The sequence below is a fragment of the Falco naumanni genome, chromosome 11 (genome assembly GCF_017639655.2).
Source record: "Falco naumanni isolate bFalNau1 chromosome 11, bFalNau1.pat, whole genome shotgun sequence".
Taxonomy (NCBI): domain Eukaryota; kingdom Metazoa; phylum Chordata; class Aves; order Falconiformes; family Falconidae; genus Falco; species Falco naumanni.
Genome location: NC_054064.1, coordinates 19,348,444 through 19,367,889, shown reverse-complemented (window position 1 = coordinate 19,367,889; position 19,446 = coordinate 19,348,444). Strand labels below are relative to the sequence as shown.

The 19,446-nt window shown below is 43.5% G+C and overlaps 1 protein-coding gene across 2 annotated transcripts; it reads left to right on the top strand.

Annotated features, from left to right (window-relative positions):
* Positions 1–4,778: 4,778 nt before the first annotated feature.
* DNASE2B (deoxyribonuclease 2 beta) lies at positions 4,779–18,319 on the top strand. 2 transcript variants are annotated; one of them, XM_040610830.1, is made up of 7 exons: positions 4,779–5,001; positions 8,256–8,408; positions 12,238–12,415; positions 13,581–13,662; positions 14,728–14,889; positions 16,423–16,620; positions 17,153–18,319. In XM_040610830.1, the coding sequence occupies exons 1-7, from the start codon at positions 4,961–4,963 to the stop codon at positions 17,509–17,511; spliced, it is 1,173 nt and encodes a 390-aa protein (XP_040466764.1). In that variant the 5' UTR covers positions 4,779–4,960; the 3' UTR covers positions 17,512–18,319. The 2 variants fall into 2 exon arrangements, with proteins under 2 accessions (XP_040466764.1, XP_040466765.1); XM_040610831.1 differs by lacking the exon at positions 4,779–5,001 and adding an exon at positions 7,756–8,026.
* The last annotated feature ends 1,127 nt before the right edge of the window (positions 18,320–19,446 follow it).

Genomic DNA, 19,446 nt, shown 5'->3' with positions numbered 1-19,446 from the left:
ATAAAGTCCACCTGAAAGAGGACAAGGGTAGGGTAAGATGGCAGCAGAATCACAAGACTTGGGGAGGGAGACTAGAGCATAAACAGACTATAAATCATTGATGCAAAATGAATAACCCAGTTTCTCTGTCGCATGAGGATAACATAACAGACTTTCAGCTGGGCCTGGCTGTCAGCTAGAGCAGCTGTGGAGGGAGGAGCAAACAATATATCTCATCCCTCTACATCTCTCACCCTCTGCCTGACCCCAGGCTTATAATCTTCCACTGCTGGACACTGTTAGGAGCTTTGGCTCCTAATGGGTACAACGTCCTTTCGCTGCTCCCTTAGAGCGATGGTCTGCTGTCACCTGGAGTTAGCCTATGGCCCAGCTAACCTGCTTGTAACCCCACTGCACCAGGGATGCTCCCTGGCCTCAGCGGTGCTGCCAGTGGAACAGAAAGAAGAGCCATGGTGGCTAGCTTTTCCCACCGCCTGGCTGTGTGTGAGGATGCCATGATGCATTCTGCTTGGTTAAAGCTGCACAGGTTGACATTACAACTAAAAGTAAATTCAGTGGAGAAAACAGGAATGATTTTTCAGAGGTAGTCTCTGTTTCAGATCCCTTTGATCTCCAAAGCATTCCACTGTGCTCCTTTAGCTTTTACCGACAACACAAGAAGGCAATTATCCTTCTTCTGTAATCAGTGTAAATCTCTTTTAGAGGCAAGGTGGAGCTTTCACTGGGGCTGGGGGAGAAAGTCTGCTCCCTTTAACTCTGTTCTGTGCAGAGCTGCCGCTATGCGTTAAGGCTGAGTATTTCTAAAGAGTCCAGACAAGCTGCGTTTGGAACATTCACTTACTTCTTTGTCGTTGATCAAGCCTAGATTCTTCATGTCTACGACATTATAAAAAGTGTTGTTCAAGACGACTTCTATGACCTGTACCTGAAACCACGACAGTGGATGAGACAGTGAATCAGGGCACCTTTTCAGCTAACAGCCTTGGCAATCTTTTCATTCACCGTAAAGAAAGGCAATGCCACACCCCCCCACCCCCATAGGTACAGTTGATCAAATGCAATCTAATGAGTATGTAGACAATGTTGTAGCACCCCTTTCACTTTTACTCAGGTCAGGTCCCACCAAACACTGAGTGATATTCTCCCCCATTGTGTTCACAGCTGGGGAGCAGCAGATGAACTTCTCAGTGTGTTCGTATTTTTTTCAGACCATCCAGCTGTACCACCAAACAGTTTCCAGTCTCATTTAGAACTGCCAGAGGAAGAAATAGCTCATTTTCATCTTCTCAGTGGTCTGATTAAAATGCACTATTATTCAAGTAAAACACCAGCAGGAGGAAAGAAGATACCTGTGACACTTTGGAAAGGACATGCATCTGGATACAGTTGACAGTTTTCTGGTAAGAGGGCGAATATTCCCCACTGTCAGGTGGCCCAGAAAAGGCTTCAAGGATACATTCACGGATTTGATTCCTAGAGGTAACACAGAGTCTTACAAAACATTCTATCAGCTGTCTCTGTCTAGATCCATAATGCTTTACTGAGGGATTTTTTTTGTATTTTCTCTGTCTTTTCTGACAAATACATAGCACGTGGGTTTTTATGGAAGAACAATTTCTTTGTCGAGTCACCTCCAAATTCCCATCCCCTCCTGCTCTTTAATTCACAAATAGGTGTCTTGCTAAAAAGTAGTTAACAAATCAGTTATTAGTATGTTCTGTACTGAACACTGAACTGTCCATTTAAACACTGCCCATTAACACCCCATCGGGGGAGGAGTACCCCCCGGGGCATGCCTCACCCCCAGTGACAAGTGCTTGGCGCTGCCACTGAGATCTGTGCCAGCAGCTGCTGCACAGCCACTGCAGACCTGGCCCTTACACCTGCTGTGGTGTATAGAGGGGCTTTGGGATCATAGATAAGGCAATAAGCGCTATTTGATGTGATGTATACCATATGCAGTCAAAGTCAAAATCCTTGCATTCGCCATATGACCATTTGCAGAAGAGCTCTCCACATAAAATCCTGTCATTCCTTTCAGGAAGCGTGGTGTGTTCATTCTTATAGAAGCCTTCAAATCCAGACTGTGTTGTCTTCATAAGTTTCAGATCTTTAATTCCAGCATAAACAACCAGAGGACCTGTGATCCAAAAATACGCAACAATATGAGCTCCTTTTCAGGCAGACGGAAATAAACCTCTGGGTTTGTACTTGCAGTGACAGCTCCACAGGCATGAAGCTCTCTCTCCAGGACTCACTTGTGTGCTTGTGTTGCAAGCCTAGCTACTTTTTAAAATTATTTTCTGCATACTGATGCTAGCAGAATGGCAAGAAACAAGAGGGAAACTACTGAAATCAGAGCTCAGCCTAGAAAACAGAGAATCCTATCAAGTGACCTGCAGTCAAGGAGAGCTGAAGACACTCTTTATCTCACCTTCGTGGAGCTGGGATATGCACTGGGTTAGCTCTCACTGATGTCAGTTCAGGGACCAGTAGTTGCTCCAAAGGGAAATGAAATAGGCTAGTAGTGGTGCGGTGTACAGGAGAGGTGTGGTGAGCCTTTTCTGATAATACAGGTAAGCGTAGAAACCCTCTGCACAAAGGCTTGGAGCCTCAGTCAGAAATCTGCTTTGCATACCCATCCTGTTGTGAGGTTTGCATCCCTAAGAACGAGAGGGCAAGGAGCCAAAGCAAATCCCTGCAGTTCAGCTGGTTACCAGGAGCTGGCACTGGTACAGATGCCACCCACAGGTTCGAACTGACAGTGTTTTTGCTCTTAGCTACTGTTTATAAAATGTGCTGTTGTAGATCACTGCTGCATGGGTGGATTATCGTCTTCTAAAGACCAAACAGTTGTGTTCTGAACTTTTTCTTCTGACAAACCCTTTGGGTGGTGGCTAAACAATTTCAAGCTGTCAGTCATTTAGAGCACACCAAACTGATAACTGAAAAATCTCACCAACCAGAGCTGCCAAAAAAGCAGATGCAGAAAAGAGAAACTTTATGGCGCGCAGGCATATTCAGAGCCTGTACAGATAGGCTGTAGCCTGAGCTGCTGTTTCTGTGCTGCTGTTGGTGCTCACACTAGCTCATTCAAAATTAATCCTTGAATACGTCTGGTGTATAGTAATCCTGCCTTGGACTGGGAAGACTGACAGACTTTGCCTTTAAACCATGTATTTGCAGGAATTTATACTGGAAATAATTCCACTGTGACAGATGTTTCTAAATGACATGATCGTTTAGAGGTTTGGGGTTTTAAACTGCTCTGCCACTGGAAATTATCATAATTGCATTTTATCTATTTCTTCTCTTGTTTACATTCGTTATTGTTTTTGAATGAGTCCAAGGAGGTGTATCTATAATTTTGGCTACATCCCCCTGTTATTTACTAAAGCTTTAAAAAAAGTCTCAAGAAGAGACTGTCCTTGGACAGGATATTCTGGGGTTTCTTCGGATCTTAATGACTTCATTGCTCGGGTATAAGACTGTAATGCACGGCTATTCATGTAGTGCAGATACTATCAGTGGACCTGGAGACATATTTATTTAATTTTCAAATACATAGCCTTGTTTGAAGGAGCTCCTTGCAATGAATGATGTGCTGAAAGGCGTGCTGAAAGGCGGGCTGACTGGTGTGCTGTGTAGCAATTGGCCTGAGACTGGCACCGAAGAATATAACGCTTAGGCAAAGTTTTTGAGGTGAACAGCCTGTGCTCTGCTTTCAGTATGTTTTGTGCTTGTGCTGTCAAATGTGGACTCTGTTAAGTTATTTACGATGTTTTCAGTTTCCAAAAGCTCTGAGACTTTTATCAGCAGTATAATGGCATTAAAAAAAAAAAAAAAAAAAAAAAGCCTATAATTCTATTAAGCCTCACTAGGTTTCTTTTAATTATGAGAAAAGTGTTAAAAGAGAGGATTAACTGAGCAATAAATTTCTGTGTTTGGCTGATAAGTGCATAGCAGAATGCTAAAGGTAGGGAAGGTTCTCTTATAAGAAAAATAGAAAATATTCAAAAAATTGCTCTTTGGTTATTGTTACACTAAGGCAGTAATAGACAGATACCGAAATAACGCCTAAACCTCTAAATCCATGGTGCAAAATGATGCAGTGGTCTCAGCTCAGTTCCCAGTAGTCTGAGAGATGGGTTAAATGAAACCAACACAGTGACATTGAACTTACGCTCTTGTTGTGAGTCATAGCAGGAAAAGATAATTTTTGCACTCCCTTTGGAATGCCAATTTACAACAGTTGAGCTTGAAAGCCTGTTATCTTTTAAGTATGGCAGAACTCTTTGTGAAGCCACATGGCGCTTTGTTTACACATGGTGTGCAAAAATAGTAAGCACACTTAAATACATGTGAGAAATTGTTTGCACATAGACCTGCACATAGACTCACAATGTTCAAGCCAGCTTGGCTTGCAGCAGTGAAATTGCTTCTTTCTGAGAAATAAAACCAAGGCGTGTTGACAGGGTTTTGAAAATAACCACAAACTAGGCAACTGGCCTACAGCAGTGTGGTTTCACGATACGTTCTCTATAAGGTAATGATAATAGTGAGACTGCAGAATAGAGAATGATGTAAAACAGTAAGCAGGCCATTCTCAGAGGGCTATTAAATCCTGTGAGAACACATAGCAGTTCTGCTGAGTGTGCTGTTGTAACCGTTACATGTTTAGGATGTACATACCAATGTGAGCTACCTTAGTTCCTCAGCCATGTCTCAAAGATCAAGGACTGCAAAATTAAATTATAGAAGTACTCTTTGTTTTAGACTTCTGGAGTGGTTTGGCTGTGCTGTAAGCCCTTAATACCTTTAGCTGCCTCTAAAGCCATCTTCATCTCTCATAGCAGAAATATTTACAGAGAAGTAAGGCGAAGTTGCATGTTATTTTCTCACCATTTCGGCACTGCTCAGCTTCACAAAAGCGGATCCCATCAGGAGCGCATATGAATGCATGGATGTGGGGAATGCCGTTCTGCAATTCAGAGCAGACATGTAAGTAAAGACTATCTTAACTTGAAAACAGGAACTGAGAGAGAGACGAATCACTCCAGCATAAACAAACTGAACGTATTAGTATTTTAGATACCTCGTGTAGACGTTTCCATGGTACTTCTTGAACGTAGGTTTTGACGTATGCCACTTGGCAAAACGTTGTCATGAAGTGTTTGCAGATATCTATAGCAAATTGTTCTAAAGTTGAGATCTAAGACAGCAAACAGTATTATTAGAAAGAAGCAATTACCTCATGTGCAGAAGTAGAGTGTTCTGATTGTTGTAAATATTTGGGAAGGATCAGTGTTACTAAAAATACTTACTTCTCTCATATCTGGTTTTGCGCATGCTGTCTAGTCATTTGATCAGCTTGCAGCAGACACTGCAAATAGCCGCTACAGACGCATCAAAAATCCCCCGTTCTGTGGTACAGTGAGCTGCAGTCCTTGGACTGAGAAACTGCTACAGAAGCTTTATGCTTTGAGGGTATAATGCTTAAATAATCGTAGCAATATTATGATTAAGTTTTACAGGCTAAAGATGGGATTTCATTACTGAGACAGACAATTTATGTTACAGATTGTCATTATGATAGATGCAATTGAGGGAGGTAAGAACACTGTTAACAGAATTAAGAGGAGTCTCACGTGCTTTGACACCTGTTTAAAAATGCAATATAGGAATAATGCAGTATTGTGTACTACTAAATTAAAAAAAAAAAAGGATCTTATATGACAAATCTACAAAAAGAACTGCTAGCTCTGTGAGAAAAAAAGACTTTGGAAAACTAAGGCAGAGTCCTCAGGATAAGCACTGGAGGAGGAAAAAATCTCTCCCAAATCACTGAAGGTGACTTTAGTGCCTATCTGCCATGCCGGTGGGGGGAGATATGGTTTACTGCATTTTGAAAATAAAAAGTTAATATAACAAACACTTTCAAATCAAGTCAGAAGAAACAGCAAGGCTAGTTAAAAAATAAAAAATACCCCATTTTTTTTGGCCAACACAAGGACAATATTCTTTATGGTGTCTGTAGGTATCACAAGAGAGTTGTTTCCATCCAGGTACTCCTGAGCAGAAGTCAGCCGGAGATGCGTGCAGACTTCCACTTCTTTAACAAAGTGCTTCTTCCCTTCTCTGTGAAGGCGAAGGAACTTAATTGTGTTCTTGCCATATTCACAGTTGAGGACTTCTACATCCTTGATCTGCAGACAAAATACGGGACTGTTGTAAAGGAACTCACTGGAAGCCCAAGTTATGCTCAGTCAATGAGACATAAACAATGTTCATGGCCTTTATTTCTAAGGTTACCTGTGATAATGAAAATATTTCCATTATAAATTGCAAAGTCCTGATGGGAAGAAAAAACGCTTTAGGAAGCTATTATGGGGGGCAGATACAACATGAGTAACAGCGAACTAGTTTCTCTTGTCCGTCATCTTTGGATTAGTCCTGACTATATAGACTGTCACTGAGTGTCACCTCCATCATCTTTTTCTGAACCCAGAGTGCCCCAGTGCATTCAGTGCCTGCAGGTACAGCCGTGCAGGGGCAGGCAGCAGTCACACCCGTGCGCTCTGCCATCACTGCACCAGCGCTGGCTCTGCCAGGCTGGGCTCAGCCTCTAGAGACAAGTCCTGATTTTCCCTGGCGCCAAGAACAAGCTTTCACAACCTCCTGCTCCTCTGGCTCCCAGCTCTTACAACTGCTGTCAGGCTCCACGTGTGATGCACTGAGCCCTCTCCATTTTCACACAGAAGCTGGCAACACGCGGTCACCATCCTGCGTGGCAGAGCCCCCATTAGCAGGCAGAGCCCAGCAGGCTCCATGTCCCCAGGGCTGCCCCCTGTCACACACACAGGGGCGCAGGGACTTGCCGCTCTGAGGCCAAGTGGAAATGGTGAGTACCAAAGGAGTTCTTCCATGAGGCGTGGGAAGGTTGCTTTGTAAGCTGGCAGAAGTCCCAAACAGAACATGGAAACAACTATCATGTTCTTGACCTGTTGTGTATTTTATTACCCCCTCTATGCATGCTGCAATTCCTAAGAGCAAGAAGAAAAGACTGACCGGGTTGGGCTGGTTGAAAGCAATTCCTCACAACTGTGTTACGGTTCTGATCTCCTACAAAAGGGATCAGAAGCAAGTCTGAGCAGCAAAATTCAGGTCTTCATCCACCTCCAAAATCCTGGCTTTCTGGGGTCACTGGTTTTGTTTGTGCTAAGCCCTATACAGTTTTATCCTGCTTCTGTCAAACACACCCCATTAACACATCCATGACAGTGTCGAAGAGGCTATAATAGAGAGACAAAATACTGCAAAGGTTGTGAGGATTTCTGTTATGCTGAAATGTCTAGAGCTTATTGCACTACACTTTTCCAGAGGCTGAAATATCCCATGCTTGGTATCAACATCTTTTAATGTAAATCAGCACCTTTTCATGTAAGAATAATGAGGAGGGAGAAAGAATATTTTGCACACCAAAATATAAACTGAAGCTTTTTATGTGTGAGTTGCTAGATTATCAGATGTAAAATTGCTTGATTCAGACATATTTGTTCCTGAGAGAAACACTAGTGCACTTAAAATATTAACTAGTGCACAAAAAATATTAACTAATTGTCAGTAAATTACCGTGGCTCAGAGATCAAAGTATTATCTCTGACTGTCAGTCCTTGCAGGCTGAATCCCCACAAACAAAGCAACTCCCCCGCTGCTGGGGTCAGACCCAGGCAGGGCGCAGCGTTCCACCAGAAACCCTCTCTGCAGGAATGGTGCAAAGGCTGTGCTCGTGGCAGGGGCAGAGTGGAGCAGTAGTGAGGTGGAAATGATTTTGTTTTGCCTGTTTGAACACCAAGGGTGGGGTTTTTTTTTCAGATAGTTGTAAAAGATTCATACGTCAGTCATGCAGTACTGAAAAAGAAAACCAAAAGGGTTTCGGTATCTGCAGCTTTTTTTTTTTTTTTTTTTTTAAAGCAGAATACTGTGAATTCTAACTAGTGAAAATACTACCTCCTAAAATACAAAGGTAAGTTTTCTCGAAAATGTAACTTGATAACTGTTATTTTGCCATTTTGTTGCCCAAAGAAATGGCGAGCAACTTCCAGCGGCTTCTGGGAGCCCGAGCCCCGCTGGCGACAGCCATCCCTGCGGTGGGAGCCTGGCTTCCCAGGCTGTTCCCGGCAGCCAGCGGGGCTGTGCTTGCTGCATCGTGCAGCAGGAGCTGACGGCTAATGCAACACAACTTCTCCTTTTAGAGCCTACTCAGTGCTCACCCAGAGCAGCCGAGAAACCAAAATGCCTGCGGGATCTGCGTGGTGTCACCCTGCTTTGCTCTTGCTTCTCTCCTCTGCGCCCCTGTGGGCAGCCGAGATTTCCTGCAGGAATGAAGACGGGGAGACCGTGGACTGGTAAGTAAATACTGCGCAGGGGAGAAGTGCTGGGTGAGTAAATAACACTTGAGATTAAACTGCGTGAAGTAGGTGGATCGCTGAGAAGTAATGCATAGCAATCACTGTTCTAATCCCATTTGCCTGTGAGTAGGAGCTGAATTTTGCATTTGGAAAACCTAGGATAAGTTACCGAAATGTGATTTCGTTTCACTGAACCAACCACCCTACTGCATGATGACTAGCTGCAAAATTAATTACCGTTTTACACAGCGTTCATGTCTCATCATCAAAGGGTGCGTAACCTGTGTTCAGGTGCCAAGGCTGCGCCTGCCAGCAGCAGCCCCCGGAGCACCCGGCCGGAGCCAGGATGCCAGCAAGCATCTCGCCTGGCCTGAGTCCCGAGCCGAGTGGGGAAACGTCCGTGTCTTGTCCCTAACCTCATCACTTGTACCCAAAGAGCATCACGGTGGGACTTGTGCCCTGGCTGCCATCGCCGAGGGGGAGCGGAGGCTGAGCTGCCTGGGCGGGTGCAGGGGTGGCAGTGGCAGTGTAGGAGAGCGCTGGCTGCGCTGGGCTGCGGAGGAGCAGAGGTCCTTCCCCACCGCCCGAGCTGCTGGCGCTTAGAGCTGGTACCATCCCACTGCCAGCAGCGAGCCCAAGTTCGGGTGTTAAATGATTAATTGGATTAATGTGCTTTGAAGATGAAAGACGTGCAGTATAATTACCTAATATGCAGCCCAGGTCTGAAAAGTGAAATGAGGGCTCCTAAAATGAGCACAGAAGCCTCCCAAAGAGAAGTATCAATTAATTTAAAAAAGAAAAGTGTCTTTCTCGTGGAAAAATGATTACTTTGGATACAAGTGATAAAGAAGCAGGTGCTATTCTTGCACGTGCCTTCCCTTGCACGCAGAGCTAACTGCCGGGGAGGCAGGCGCTCCCCATGCCACAGGCAGGCACACAAGCAGGAGCACAAAGCCAGCTTTGCTCTGTAGTGGCATAGCATCAAACACGTGAGGGGCCGGTCCATCCCTGTGACTTGTCACCCTTGCCAAGGCCTTCTGGATAACGTGATTTTTTTCAGGAATCAGACTCTTAGTTGGTGCAGCTAACTACCCAACAACTTAAAGGTATGAGAAATTTCATTTCTCCACAAATTGCAATTATGTCTTGCAGAATGAGTCTGTTTGTGATAAAGCTAAAAAAATTCCAGACCAAAACCCAAACAAACAAACAAACAAAAATATTTACCACCCTTTTCTTAAATGAACACAATTTTTGTATGCAAATTCTCTGAAAAATGCTTTGAAAGCTGTGGGTAGGAGTAATTCATGTGTGCCTCCATGTGAGCACCAGCAATGTGGGACCCATTCTAGATGGGAACTGGGGGGGGTCTGCACAGGCAAAACCATATTCCCTTCCGACAGATTTAACGGGGGTAGGGGGTGGGGGGCGCGTGGACGTTCCTTTCCAGTATTCCGTGATAAATGAAAGAGAAACTTGCCCATCTGCAGGGGTCATTCTAGTTTATTACAAGAAAGAGTCAGCTATTGCCTGGTTCTGGACTTGGTTGCTATGAAGCTGATAGGAGAAGCAGAACTGAAACTGCTGAGAAAAGCTTCCTCTTAAACAAAAGATGTTGATTCCCTTTCAAACACACACAGGGCTGCAGGTTTTATATTCAGTTAGCAAGAGCTTTGTCTGAGTTCCTGCTATGCAGTGGTTTCATCCTGCAGTATTCTATAATTACTCATTATTAGTACTCACGAACCCTTTCGTTTGCCCCTAAACCAGAGGGATCACCGGCCTTTTCTGGCCTGATCCCATCTGCGCTCCCCAGCTGTGCCTGCAGTTCCCACCACACAGTGCCTGGGCTGGTCACTGTCTCCCCCATGTTTTCCTCCTACTCAGGGGCTCATCCTGCCATCCTCACCGACCTTGCACAGGGGCTGCCAGAGCACACGGCCCTAGGCTGTAAGGGTGGCAGAGCATCTTTGCTGCGTTCATCCAAACTCATCGTATTCCGTGGGAAGCTTTTAATGAAACTACAAGCAAAAACTCTGCTTTCTGAGAAGTGTTGAGTCAAGGGCTGAAGCCACAGCTGCACATTGTTTGGTTTGGGGCATTTTGGTTGGTTTGTTGTTTGGGTTTTTTTGGAGGGGGGGGAGTAAAAATGTGACTAAGTAGTAAAGATGTGATTATTTGTAGCAAGTCAGAGTTCAGTCACAAGCAAACAATGTGACAACCTAATCGGGTATAAGCGGATTTGCTTTTCCTTGGTTCTCAGGAAAATAACTTTCACTCTGCTCCCACAAATGCCTCAGCTCATGAGAAACTTCCTTTGCCCAAATAGCAGCGAAGACTTTCATACAACTGTGACTCAGCTGGCTTTCTGGAAAGGGCCAAAACATGTATCCACTGGGAACTGGCAAGCGATTTACTGATAGCTCAGCTACTGGTACGTCCATGAGCATACCTGCTAGCGCGGGTTTGTCAAATGCAAGGCTGTAGGCACCCCGAGAGCATAAATCTTCCCGTACATTTCAAAGTAGTTTGGAAAGGCTTTGTATACTAACTCCTGGACCAGTTTGTACTACTGGAGTTACTGCCATTCCTCTCCTTTCCAAATCTTCATTTCAAATAGATTGTCCTGACTCCTCATGCCTGGGCAGCTCTCCCCAGCCTTGCTGCATAAATCACCTTCTCTGCTCTGCGATCTGTCATCAGCAACAGTTTCTCCTGAGCTATTTAAGGAACATCACTCAGTCAGTGGCAATGCAGGTGGATTACCAGGATCACCAGTGCTGTGTGTTTCTCTTCTGCCTGTACATGTATGTTTCCCATGGATTAAACGTTCCTCTAGCAAAATGCTTTCCCGGCACTCCTTGCCTGCTTTCAGAGATACCCTTTTTGACCACCCTGAGACTGTACATCCACTGGGCGAGGCTTACTCCTCCTGGTACACCTGAAGAGTTAAGCACAATCAGGCTGGATTTTTGGTAAATAGTACAGAATTGGCAATAATGCCACTCAGTTCTTACCATTGACATAAATAGCAAATTACTTAAAAACAGCACTCAAAGGAAGTGGCTCAATTAATTATATTGCAATTAATTCCATGGACTTGCGCACTGGAAAAAGCTGTTTGCTTCATCAGGGACTTTAATATGAACTGAGCCATTTACTGACAATATGGAGTACTCTACAATTTTGAAAAGATTTGTGTTTCTGGCTAACGGTTTGCAAATATCCAGTCTGCAACAGTTCAGCAGAATGCGAGTATGTTATGAAAAGTAGGATTGGAACAACAATTATCACATGGCTTTATACTTATTTTGTGGTCTTAGTATGTATAAATATAACATTATGCATTTTATATTTTAATACATAATTTCATGTGTTTCATATAAAGTTATATCGTCCAGGTTAACCATGAGAATGTCAGACTGAGTTTGGGACCTGAGGTTCTCTACCAGAACCAGCAGCAAATAGCGGTTTGGTGGCTAAATGGGACTCCAGACCAGGGCTACCTCAGATTCTTTTAGGGTACCAGCACTAGTCTGGGCCACAGCAACAGGAGTTTGGTGCAAATCAGCCTCCCTTCCTCACTAAGAAGCAGAACAAATTTGTCTGCAGTAGATACTGTGCTGTCAGACTGCTGCTGGTTCCTGCGCTGGGTCACCACTTGGAGGCTGAGACACCCACACTGCACACTGGGAGCACTGGTCCCCCGCCATCATAGGCATCCCTGGAGTCATCCTTCTCTTAAATCCTCAGGTGGGAAGGAGATAACGATTTATGCATTTAAACAGGATGGTTGTAAAAAAACAATTGCTCTTCACTGTTGCAGGTTTGCTCTTTACAAGCTACCCAAACATGCCAAAGGAGAGATTCCCATCCTGGGGCTGGAATACATGTACATGGATGCCCTGGCTCCACAGTGGCAGCTCAGTAAATACCTTGTCAATATGACACAAGGTGCTCTGGGACAAACACTGAAGCAGCTGTACGAGATGTATGAATCCAAGGCAAGTGGCATTTAATTATTATTTTGTTAGCATGTTTAATTGATATTGCATGCAAATGAAATGAAACTAGCCAAAATAAGTATGCGGAGGTATGGACGGACGTGGCCAACTAGATCTAGTAAAACACGTCAAGGGGAGCGTCTAGGCAGCTGGGCAGATTATTTGTGGGTTTTGTTACAAGTAGAAATTATCCTCGAACTTATAATTTCTAGTCAAGCCTTTCACACACGTTTAACGTGTTGCCCATCTAGACAAGTGTTGGCACATATTCCCTTTGGCTTCTTCTCTGCAATTCATGTTGAGCAACATCTGAAGCTGTGAACTCTGACCGGGGCCAGTGGTGACTATTACAGATCCTTGTCTTAAGCCCTCCCATGTGCATGTGTTTCACTCTGTCTCAAATCAAATCTGGGTTTTACTCTTCACCCTGAAATCACTATGACTTCTTCGGCATATTTGTGTGAAGTGATTATAAAATACCACAAGATCTGCCTATAGTTAATTTTTACCATCTACGTGGTATTCTTGGGAGTCTGGGTGTGTCTTTGCATTTCTGCTGTGGGTTAGTGGTAGGGTGTCATTAATTTATATGTAGAAGAGATTCCCACAAGTCAGTCAAATATTGGCAGTCCTATTCCAGGTCTCACTGTAATTGTAATAAACAGTTTACAAAGTCAAAGAACATTGGGAGGGGAAGCCTGTCCCAGCTCCTTTGAAGTTCTCTATTCAGGGGGAATAAGGAGCAGCCACATGCAAATATTTTGCAAAAAAAGCATTAATTGCTTGTCCTTCATAAGAACACTTGTCATATCTATTTTTCCTCAGCAAACATTTTTACCAGATCTGGTTGCTAAATCAGAGAGAGGCACACACAAAAAATAGAGGGAGGAACTTCTCTGCAAGTGAGTGCCCAATAAACCCGTGTAAATTGCCTTAGTGAGCATATTCGACCTCCTGAGGAAGGGCTACTCTCATGCTTGAACTTCCACTTATTTTACTGTAACTTCTGCAGTGACTGTGTCAGCTGAATTGGGAGAAGGATTAGGCTCATGATGTTCACTCAGAGAAGGCCTGAATTCTTTCTTCTGTTCCCAGCAGAAGATGTTCACTTAAATGTCTTCCCTTTACTGAATGTCATATTTCAGAAATGTGTGTTTTCCTGCAGAAGAACAGAATTGCATATGCAATATACAATGATGAGGTCCCTGAATCAGACTCTGATGGCTGGAAAAACGGACATACCAAAGGTACAGGGGGAGTCCCAAGCTACTATTTTCTCCTTTCTAAAGCTGTGGATAGCATCTACTTGTCTGTTGTCTAGCTGCGTATCTAAAATACCTGCCTAAAGCTAAACTGGAGAATGATTTGCATGATGCATTGTTTGTTGTAGCTGAACCTTCTGTTTTGGTTTTGCTATGCCTGTGCTGTGTTGAAGAACTCTTACAGCTTATGAACCCTTTGTTTTCAAGCATTGAAACTCGTATAGCTCTTTTCAGTGAGTACAGGCCGCATCATTCTGAACCTAATGGCAACCCCAGTACAAGAGGTGAAGGGAAAGGCACCCTAAACATAAACTCCTCCAAACTCTCTCTCTCCAGGGGAAGGAACTGCTGCCAAGATCACAGAAGTGCTAAAGCATGCGGTTAAAGTAAAGCAAGGCTTTTAAATAAGCATAAACTTAGGTGAAGGTCTAGATGTTCCCTTGAGGAAGCAGTTGGGGTTTGCCCAGCCTGACCCTGGGATGAACACATTTTGCAGGGCTGTATTTTCAGGCTGCAGCAATGGGGACAGTTCACAGCCCCATTCCTCCCTGGAGCACCCTGCTGCAGGGGGAGGCATAGTTGATCTCTCTGCTGCTTCCCCGTGAAGAAGAATTTGGTCTAGAAAAAAAGACACGGTGTTGACAGAGTCTGTTTCCCCTTAGGCAGCGAATGTATGAAGAGAAGGAAAATGAGCGGTGGAGGGAGGGTCACAGCCATTAAATCATCAGACTTTTTGAAGACAAAATTTCAGCCGAGAAAGAGAAAGGTTTTGAAAAGTTGTTGGGTTTTGGTTTTTGTTTTTTTTTTTTTTTCAAAAGAAACATGGTGACAGTTTGAGTTAGGCTATGCAGGAGAGAATCAATGCAATTTCAATTCAATGTTAGTGTCTCCTATAATCCATTAATCTACACCAGAGCCAGTTTACTGTAGACATTAACACATTGAGGTGCGATGTCTCCAGCACTAAATCCAAAGTCAGACTGAACTCTATCGTCTCAGGGCTTTTTCCTCCTTAATTCATTTGCAGTAACTTTTCTCTTTTTTTGACAGGATTTATGCTCTTGGACAAAACACAAGGCTTCTGGGTGATTCACAGTGTGCCCCTGTTCCCTCCCGTCCCTGAGGATGGCTACGGGTATCCAGCTACTGGGGAGTCCTACGGACAGACAGCCATCTGTATAACCTTCAAATACGACCAGTTCACAGAAATAGGTATGAAAAGCTTCTCTCTAAGATAGTCTTTGCTCCACCACACCTCTCTGACTGCTTTCCTTGAGGCTTCACCTCAAAAATTGCTTCTTCTTGTCCTCTGTGTCAGACTGGGAAACCAAGTGGGGCCTGGAAACAGGATTTTTGGCTTCAGTTATGTTTATCAAATGATTTCCTGTGTGAATGTGGGAAATTCACTCTTCCACTCTCTCTCCATCTCCCCGTGGGGACTATTGGGATAATAATAGTCACAAGTCTGTATCGAGGGTAAACTCAGTCCATGCATAGAAAATGCTTTGGGAATATAAAGTAGGATGATTAATCATTTTAAACAGTAATAGCTTGTTCAGCTGCAGTTGTCTGCATGTATGAATGTAAGGCAACCACTGCTTCAGCTGGAGTAGTAGCTGTGACTTGTCAGAAATATGAAGTATGGAATAAATATCACACATAATTTCCCCAGATACTCTTTGCCACATAAAAGATCGATACTAAAAATATTAATATTCGTTAAAAAAAAACAATAAAACCTATACCCGTAAGATTCAGAACAATCTGACAGTAATACCTGGTACTGGAATCCTGAAAAGGGACTATCAAAAGGCATTGCAAGCAGTCATGCTGGCATGCTCTTCAGCACTTTTCACACTGGTTTTCTCTCTTTCCTTATTTCCAAACCTCAAATGATATTAATGAAACACACATGCTGTGCAAATTGCCAGGGCGGCCACACCCCAGAGCTGTCTAAACCAGGTTCCTGTTTGTGGAAGCGCATCTATGCATGTGTTTAGGGAAAGAGGACAAGAAAATGAGACTCTAATGCCTTTTCTGCTCCATCCTCCCAGCTTCTGGTAATCTGTGATTCAGGGATTTCCTGAGCTGGAAAGACTGGAAAGTTCCTGATGGGCTGCTCTTCCATGAACTCATCTAATGAGCCTATTTGTTCCCTTGCTCTTTACAATATCCGTAGCAAAGACTTCTACAATTAAGCTGTGCACTGTACAGAGAAGTAAATTTCTTCTGCAGACTCAGTCCAGATGCTGAAAGTCAAGCTCTGTTCTCCCTAAAATCAAACTAGACCCTCTGGCAGCTGTTCCATTTTCATTTCGCTTGGCAATTGTAACTGACTGGGAATTAGTCCTGTAAATACGGACAGGCTTGTCTGAGCTGTCAGACATGCTGTCTGAGCGCTGTGTGACTACTTAGAGGCTTGAAGATGAGCTTGGGTGGAGGTGGCAGTGGACTGAGACCACCAGTTAACAGTTCTGCTAAGAATAATGTGGTGTAAGTGGAAATACCTGAGCATACTCTCCCTGTCTGGTCTACGTGCTGCAGGACCAGTCAGAATACAAAGCAATTAAACATGTTTTTGGTTGCTAAAATAAGATACTTTGACACTGGACCCCTCCAGGAGATAGTCTGTGAAGATTAAGAAGGATTTAGGCTTCCTTTCCAAGGCAGAACTTTATGGTCTTGATTGCTTTGGTTTAACCCAATTTAATTCTGCATGTCTTCATTTCTTTGGATTTTTCTCAGACCAACAGATGCTCAGTTATAATCCAGGAATCTACAGCTGTTCCATCCCTAACATCTTCCAAGCTGATCTCCCAAATCTGCAGAAGCTCTGTGCAGGGTCCAGGCTGCCCTCGGGCCCCTTGCACCACCTCTCCAAGCTCCAGTCAGCTCATGGGGAAACCTTGCTCCACTTTGCAAAGTCACACTTATTCATAGATGGTAAGAGAACCTGTTGCTCACACATTCCTAAGCAAATAAGCAATTAATATATTCTTTGATGATTAGTATTTTCTTCGAGGGGAAAAAAAGAAGTTCAGCTTCAGAAATAAATGTAACAGAGGGCAAGGAATGGTGTCCCATCATAGTATTCTCTCAGCCCCACAAAGCAAAAAGAGATCTGGTCCTTCAAATGCCTTAAGGTGTTCAACAATGTTCCTGTTATTCAACAGTAACAACAAAACAAAGATGGGGTTTGAACCACTTGCTATTTTTTTGTTATGAAGAAGGCTTGACATTTTTTTTCCTTTCCTTTTTTTTCCTGCTGATTGTTTATAACAAGTTTTCCAGAAGAAGGAAATGTAGAAATGAACTTCTGAAATAAAGGTTAAAGCGAGGGGAGGGGGCAAAATCCCCTCTGGCTCACTTCAGGTATTGGAACAAAATAAGCCCAGTTTAGATGATGCTTTTCAGTCCCCTCTTAAATGAAGGAACATGAAAGACTAATTTCCTCACACCCTGTTTTATTCCACAGATATCTATGCAGCCTGGATGGCTCAGGAACTGAAGACTGATTTGTTGGCTGAATCCTGGCAGCGTTCCGGACAAAAACTTCCCTCAAATTGCTCTCTTGACTACCATGTCTACAACGTAAACCTAATAGGGATGCCATCGAATTCCACCTTTTATTCCATTAATGATCATTCCAAGTGGGCTGTTTCAAGGGAATACAAAGATCAGTGGACCTGCATTGGAGACTTAAACCGTGCTGCTGAGCAGGCTTGGAGAAGTGGTGGGTTCATCTGTACACAGAACGAACACATCTACAAAGCCTTCAGGCATTTGATAATTCACTACGAAAGTTGCACTGATGCTTCCACATTGATAGAATAAATCACTCCTCCCAAACAGCACCGCCCCTCATCACAGAGAAAGTGTAGGAAGTGTCTCCCTTAAACTGTACTTTCACACTGAAAAATGGCCCCGGGAGTTAAAGCCAGATGCGTTAGACCTTCACGCTGTTAGCTATAAAAGCAGGCGGTTTGCAGGTGGATGAGGGCTGTTTTGCCTGGGTGCCGGAGCAGCAGGCTCTGCGTGTGCTGAGCCCTGCACCGTCAGCGCTGTGACGGGACGCCGCTGCACGAGGCTGGACCCAAGCACATCGCTGGGAGCGGCTGTGCGCAGATGTCCCCACAGGAACTTGTGAATGATGCTGGATGTGGGATGGGAGAAACAACAGAAACCTGTCTCGTTAGCTAGGTTGTTGGGCTGGGCAGTTAGCAAGAGAAAAGTACCCCAAAATGCTTCCAAATTGCCCCGTATTCCAGGTGCTGTTGAGATTGATCACAGCATTTCTGTTTCATTTGGGCTGAATCTCTTCAAGATCTGACATAATTGGATACAGGCAAGGAGACAAGTAGATCTGTGGACAGGAAGGCTTTATTTTTGCATGATTCATTTTTAGAGAAGAAATGAGCTTTAAATCATTTGTAACCAATAGCTTGGGAGTATTTCTAGTGCTTTTATTGATGTACAGCAATTTTATAAACAAATAAACGTGTCCCAAACATGAAGAAGCAAAATAAATTAAGAGGAAAAAATGGTCTGTTTACAGTCTCCCTTTTCCATCTTTATACTTATTTGCGGTTGGTTACAATGGTTTATAGCTGCCAAAGGAAAAATGGAGACAATTAGGAATATTTTTTTTTTAAAAAAAAAAGAGAAGAAAATATTTAAAGGAAGATGGTATTTCACCTATATTTTCACACTACAACAAACGTGGCTGTTAATTTTCGATACCTCCAGTCTCAGGCTTAGGACCTGAAGTTTGCATGCACTTGCTATAAAGACAATGCTAATTTGCAAAATCCTCATACACTCTTGAGTTCAGATTTCAAAAGCTTATCTGTATTTAATGTGTTCCTAAATATATTTATAGGGCTGTATCTCACTTTTATTTTTTTTCCTGAATTGCTAATACAAAATTCCAGTCTGAAGAGTTGGCTGTCCCACTAATAATTCTGGCTCACTGTGTTCATAGTCTGTAATGCTAATTTCTACAAGTGTCTTAAAAAGTAGATATAAAGAAATGCCCTGCAACCACAAGAAGTTGCCAAAGATTTCCTTCCCTATTCAACCTGAAAAATCAACCAAACAACAAAGCATATGAAGTACCAAAAAAATTTATTTCAGAAAACATTTGTGCATACTTCTTGAGGAAATAAAATTAATGTATCTGACCTGCAGCTATTCTGTACAAAACAGGTCTTTTTCTTTTCCCTGCATATGACCAAATAACATTTGATAAATAATTCGCTTGATCATGTTTTTTCTCTGACGCTTGTCAAATTGTTTTACATATCTACTTTGCGTTGTTTTCCTAGCTGTGGTCAAGCAACACCTATTTGTGGCAGCGAAAATTGCCAGTGACACAGAACCCAGAGCAGTGAGATGGTAGGGCATCACTCAGATAAGCCAAGATAAAATTCATTTCTCTTGCCCTCCTTTTCATGGCAGATGCTAACCTGACCTGCCTGCCTGCCCATAGCTTTGCATACGCATGACCTTAGTGTACAGGAATGGCCAGAAATCCTTCGCTGGAGACTGCTGGTGAGGTTCACCCCAGTGCATCAGAGGGCACCCAGCCCTACGACACAACCTGTATTTCTTATGGTAGATGCTCAGCCACAGCATTTGGGTCGCAGGGTTCAACAGCAAAGAGTCTCCATCTGCCAGCTGTCACAACAGTGTTGCCGCAGCCCTGCTCCTCAAGCCAAAAGTCAACAGCCCATCTCTTGATTATAAATGCCGATTGCTATTCTTAATTAT

Coding starts and splice junctions, on each gene's coding strand:
- DNASE2B (XM_040610830.1), top strand. CDS start 4,961: ATGGATGTGGGGAATGCCGTTCTGCAATTCAGAGCAGACAT. Junction 5,002..8,255: donor CTGCAATTCAGAGCAGACAT/GTAAGTAAAGAC, acceptor TTCTCCTTTTAG/AGCCTACTCAGTGCTCACCC. Junction 14,890..16,422: donor CGACCAGTTCACAGAAATAG/GTATGAAAAGCT, acceptor GATTTTTCTCAG/ACCAACAGATGCTCAGTTAT.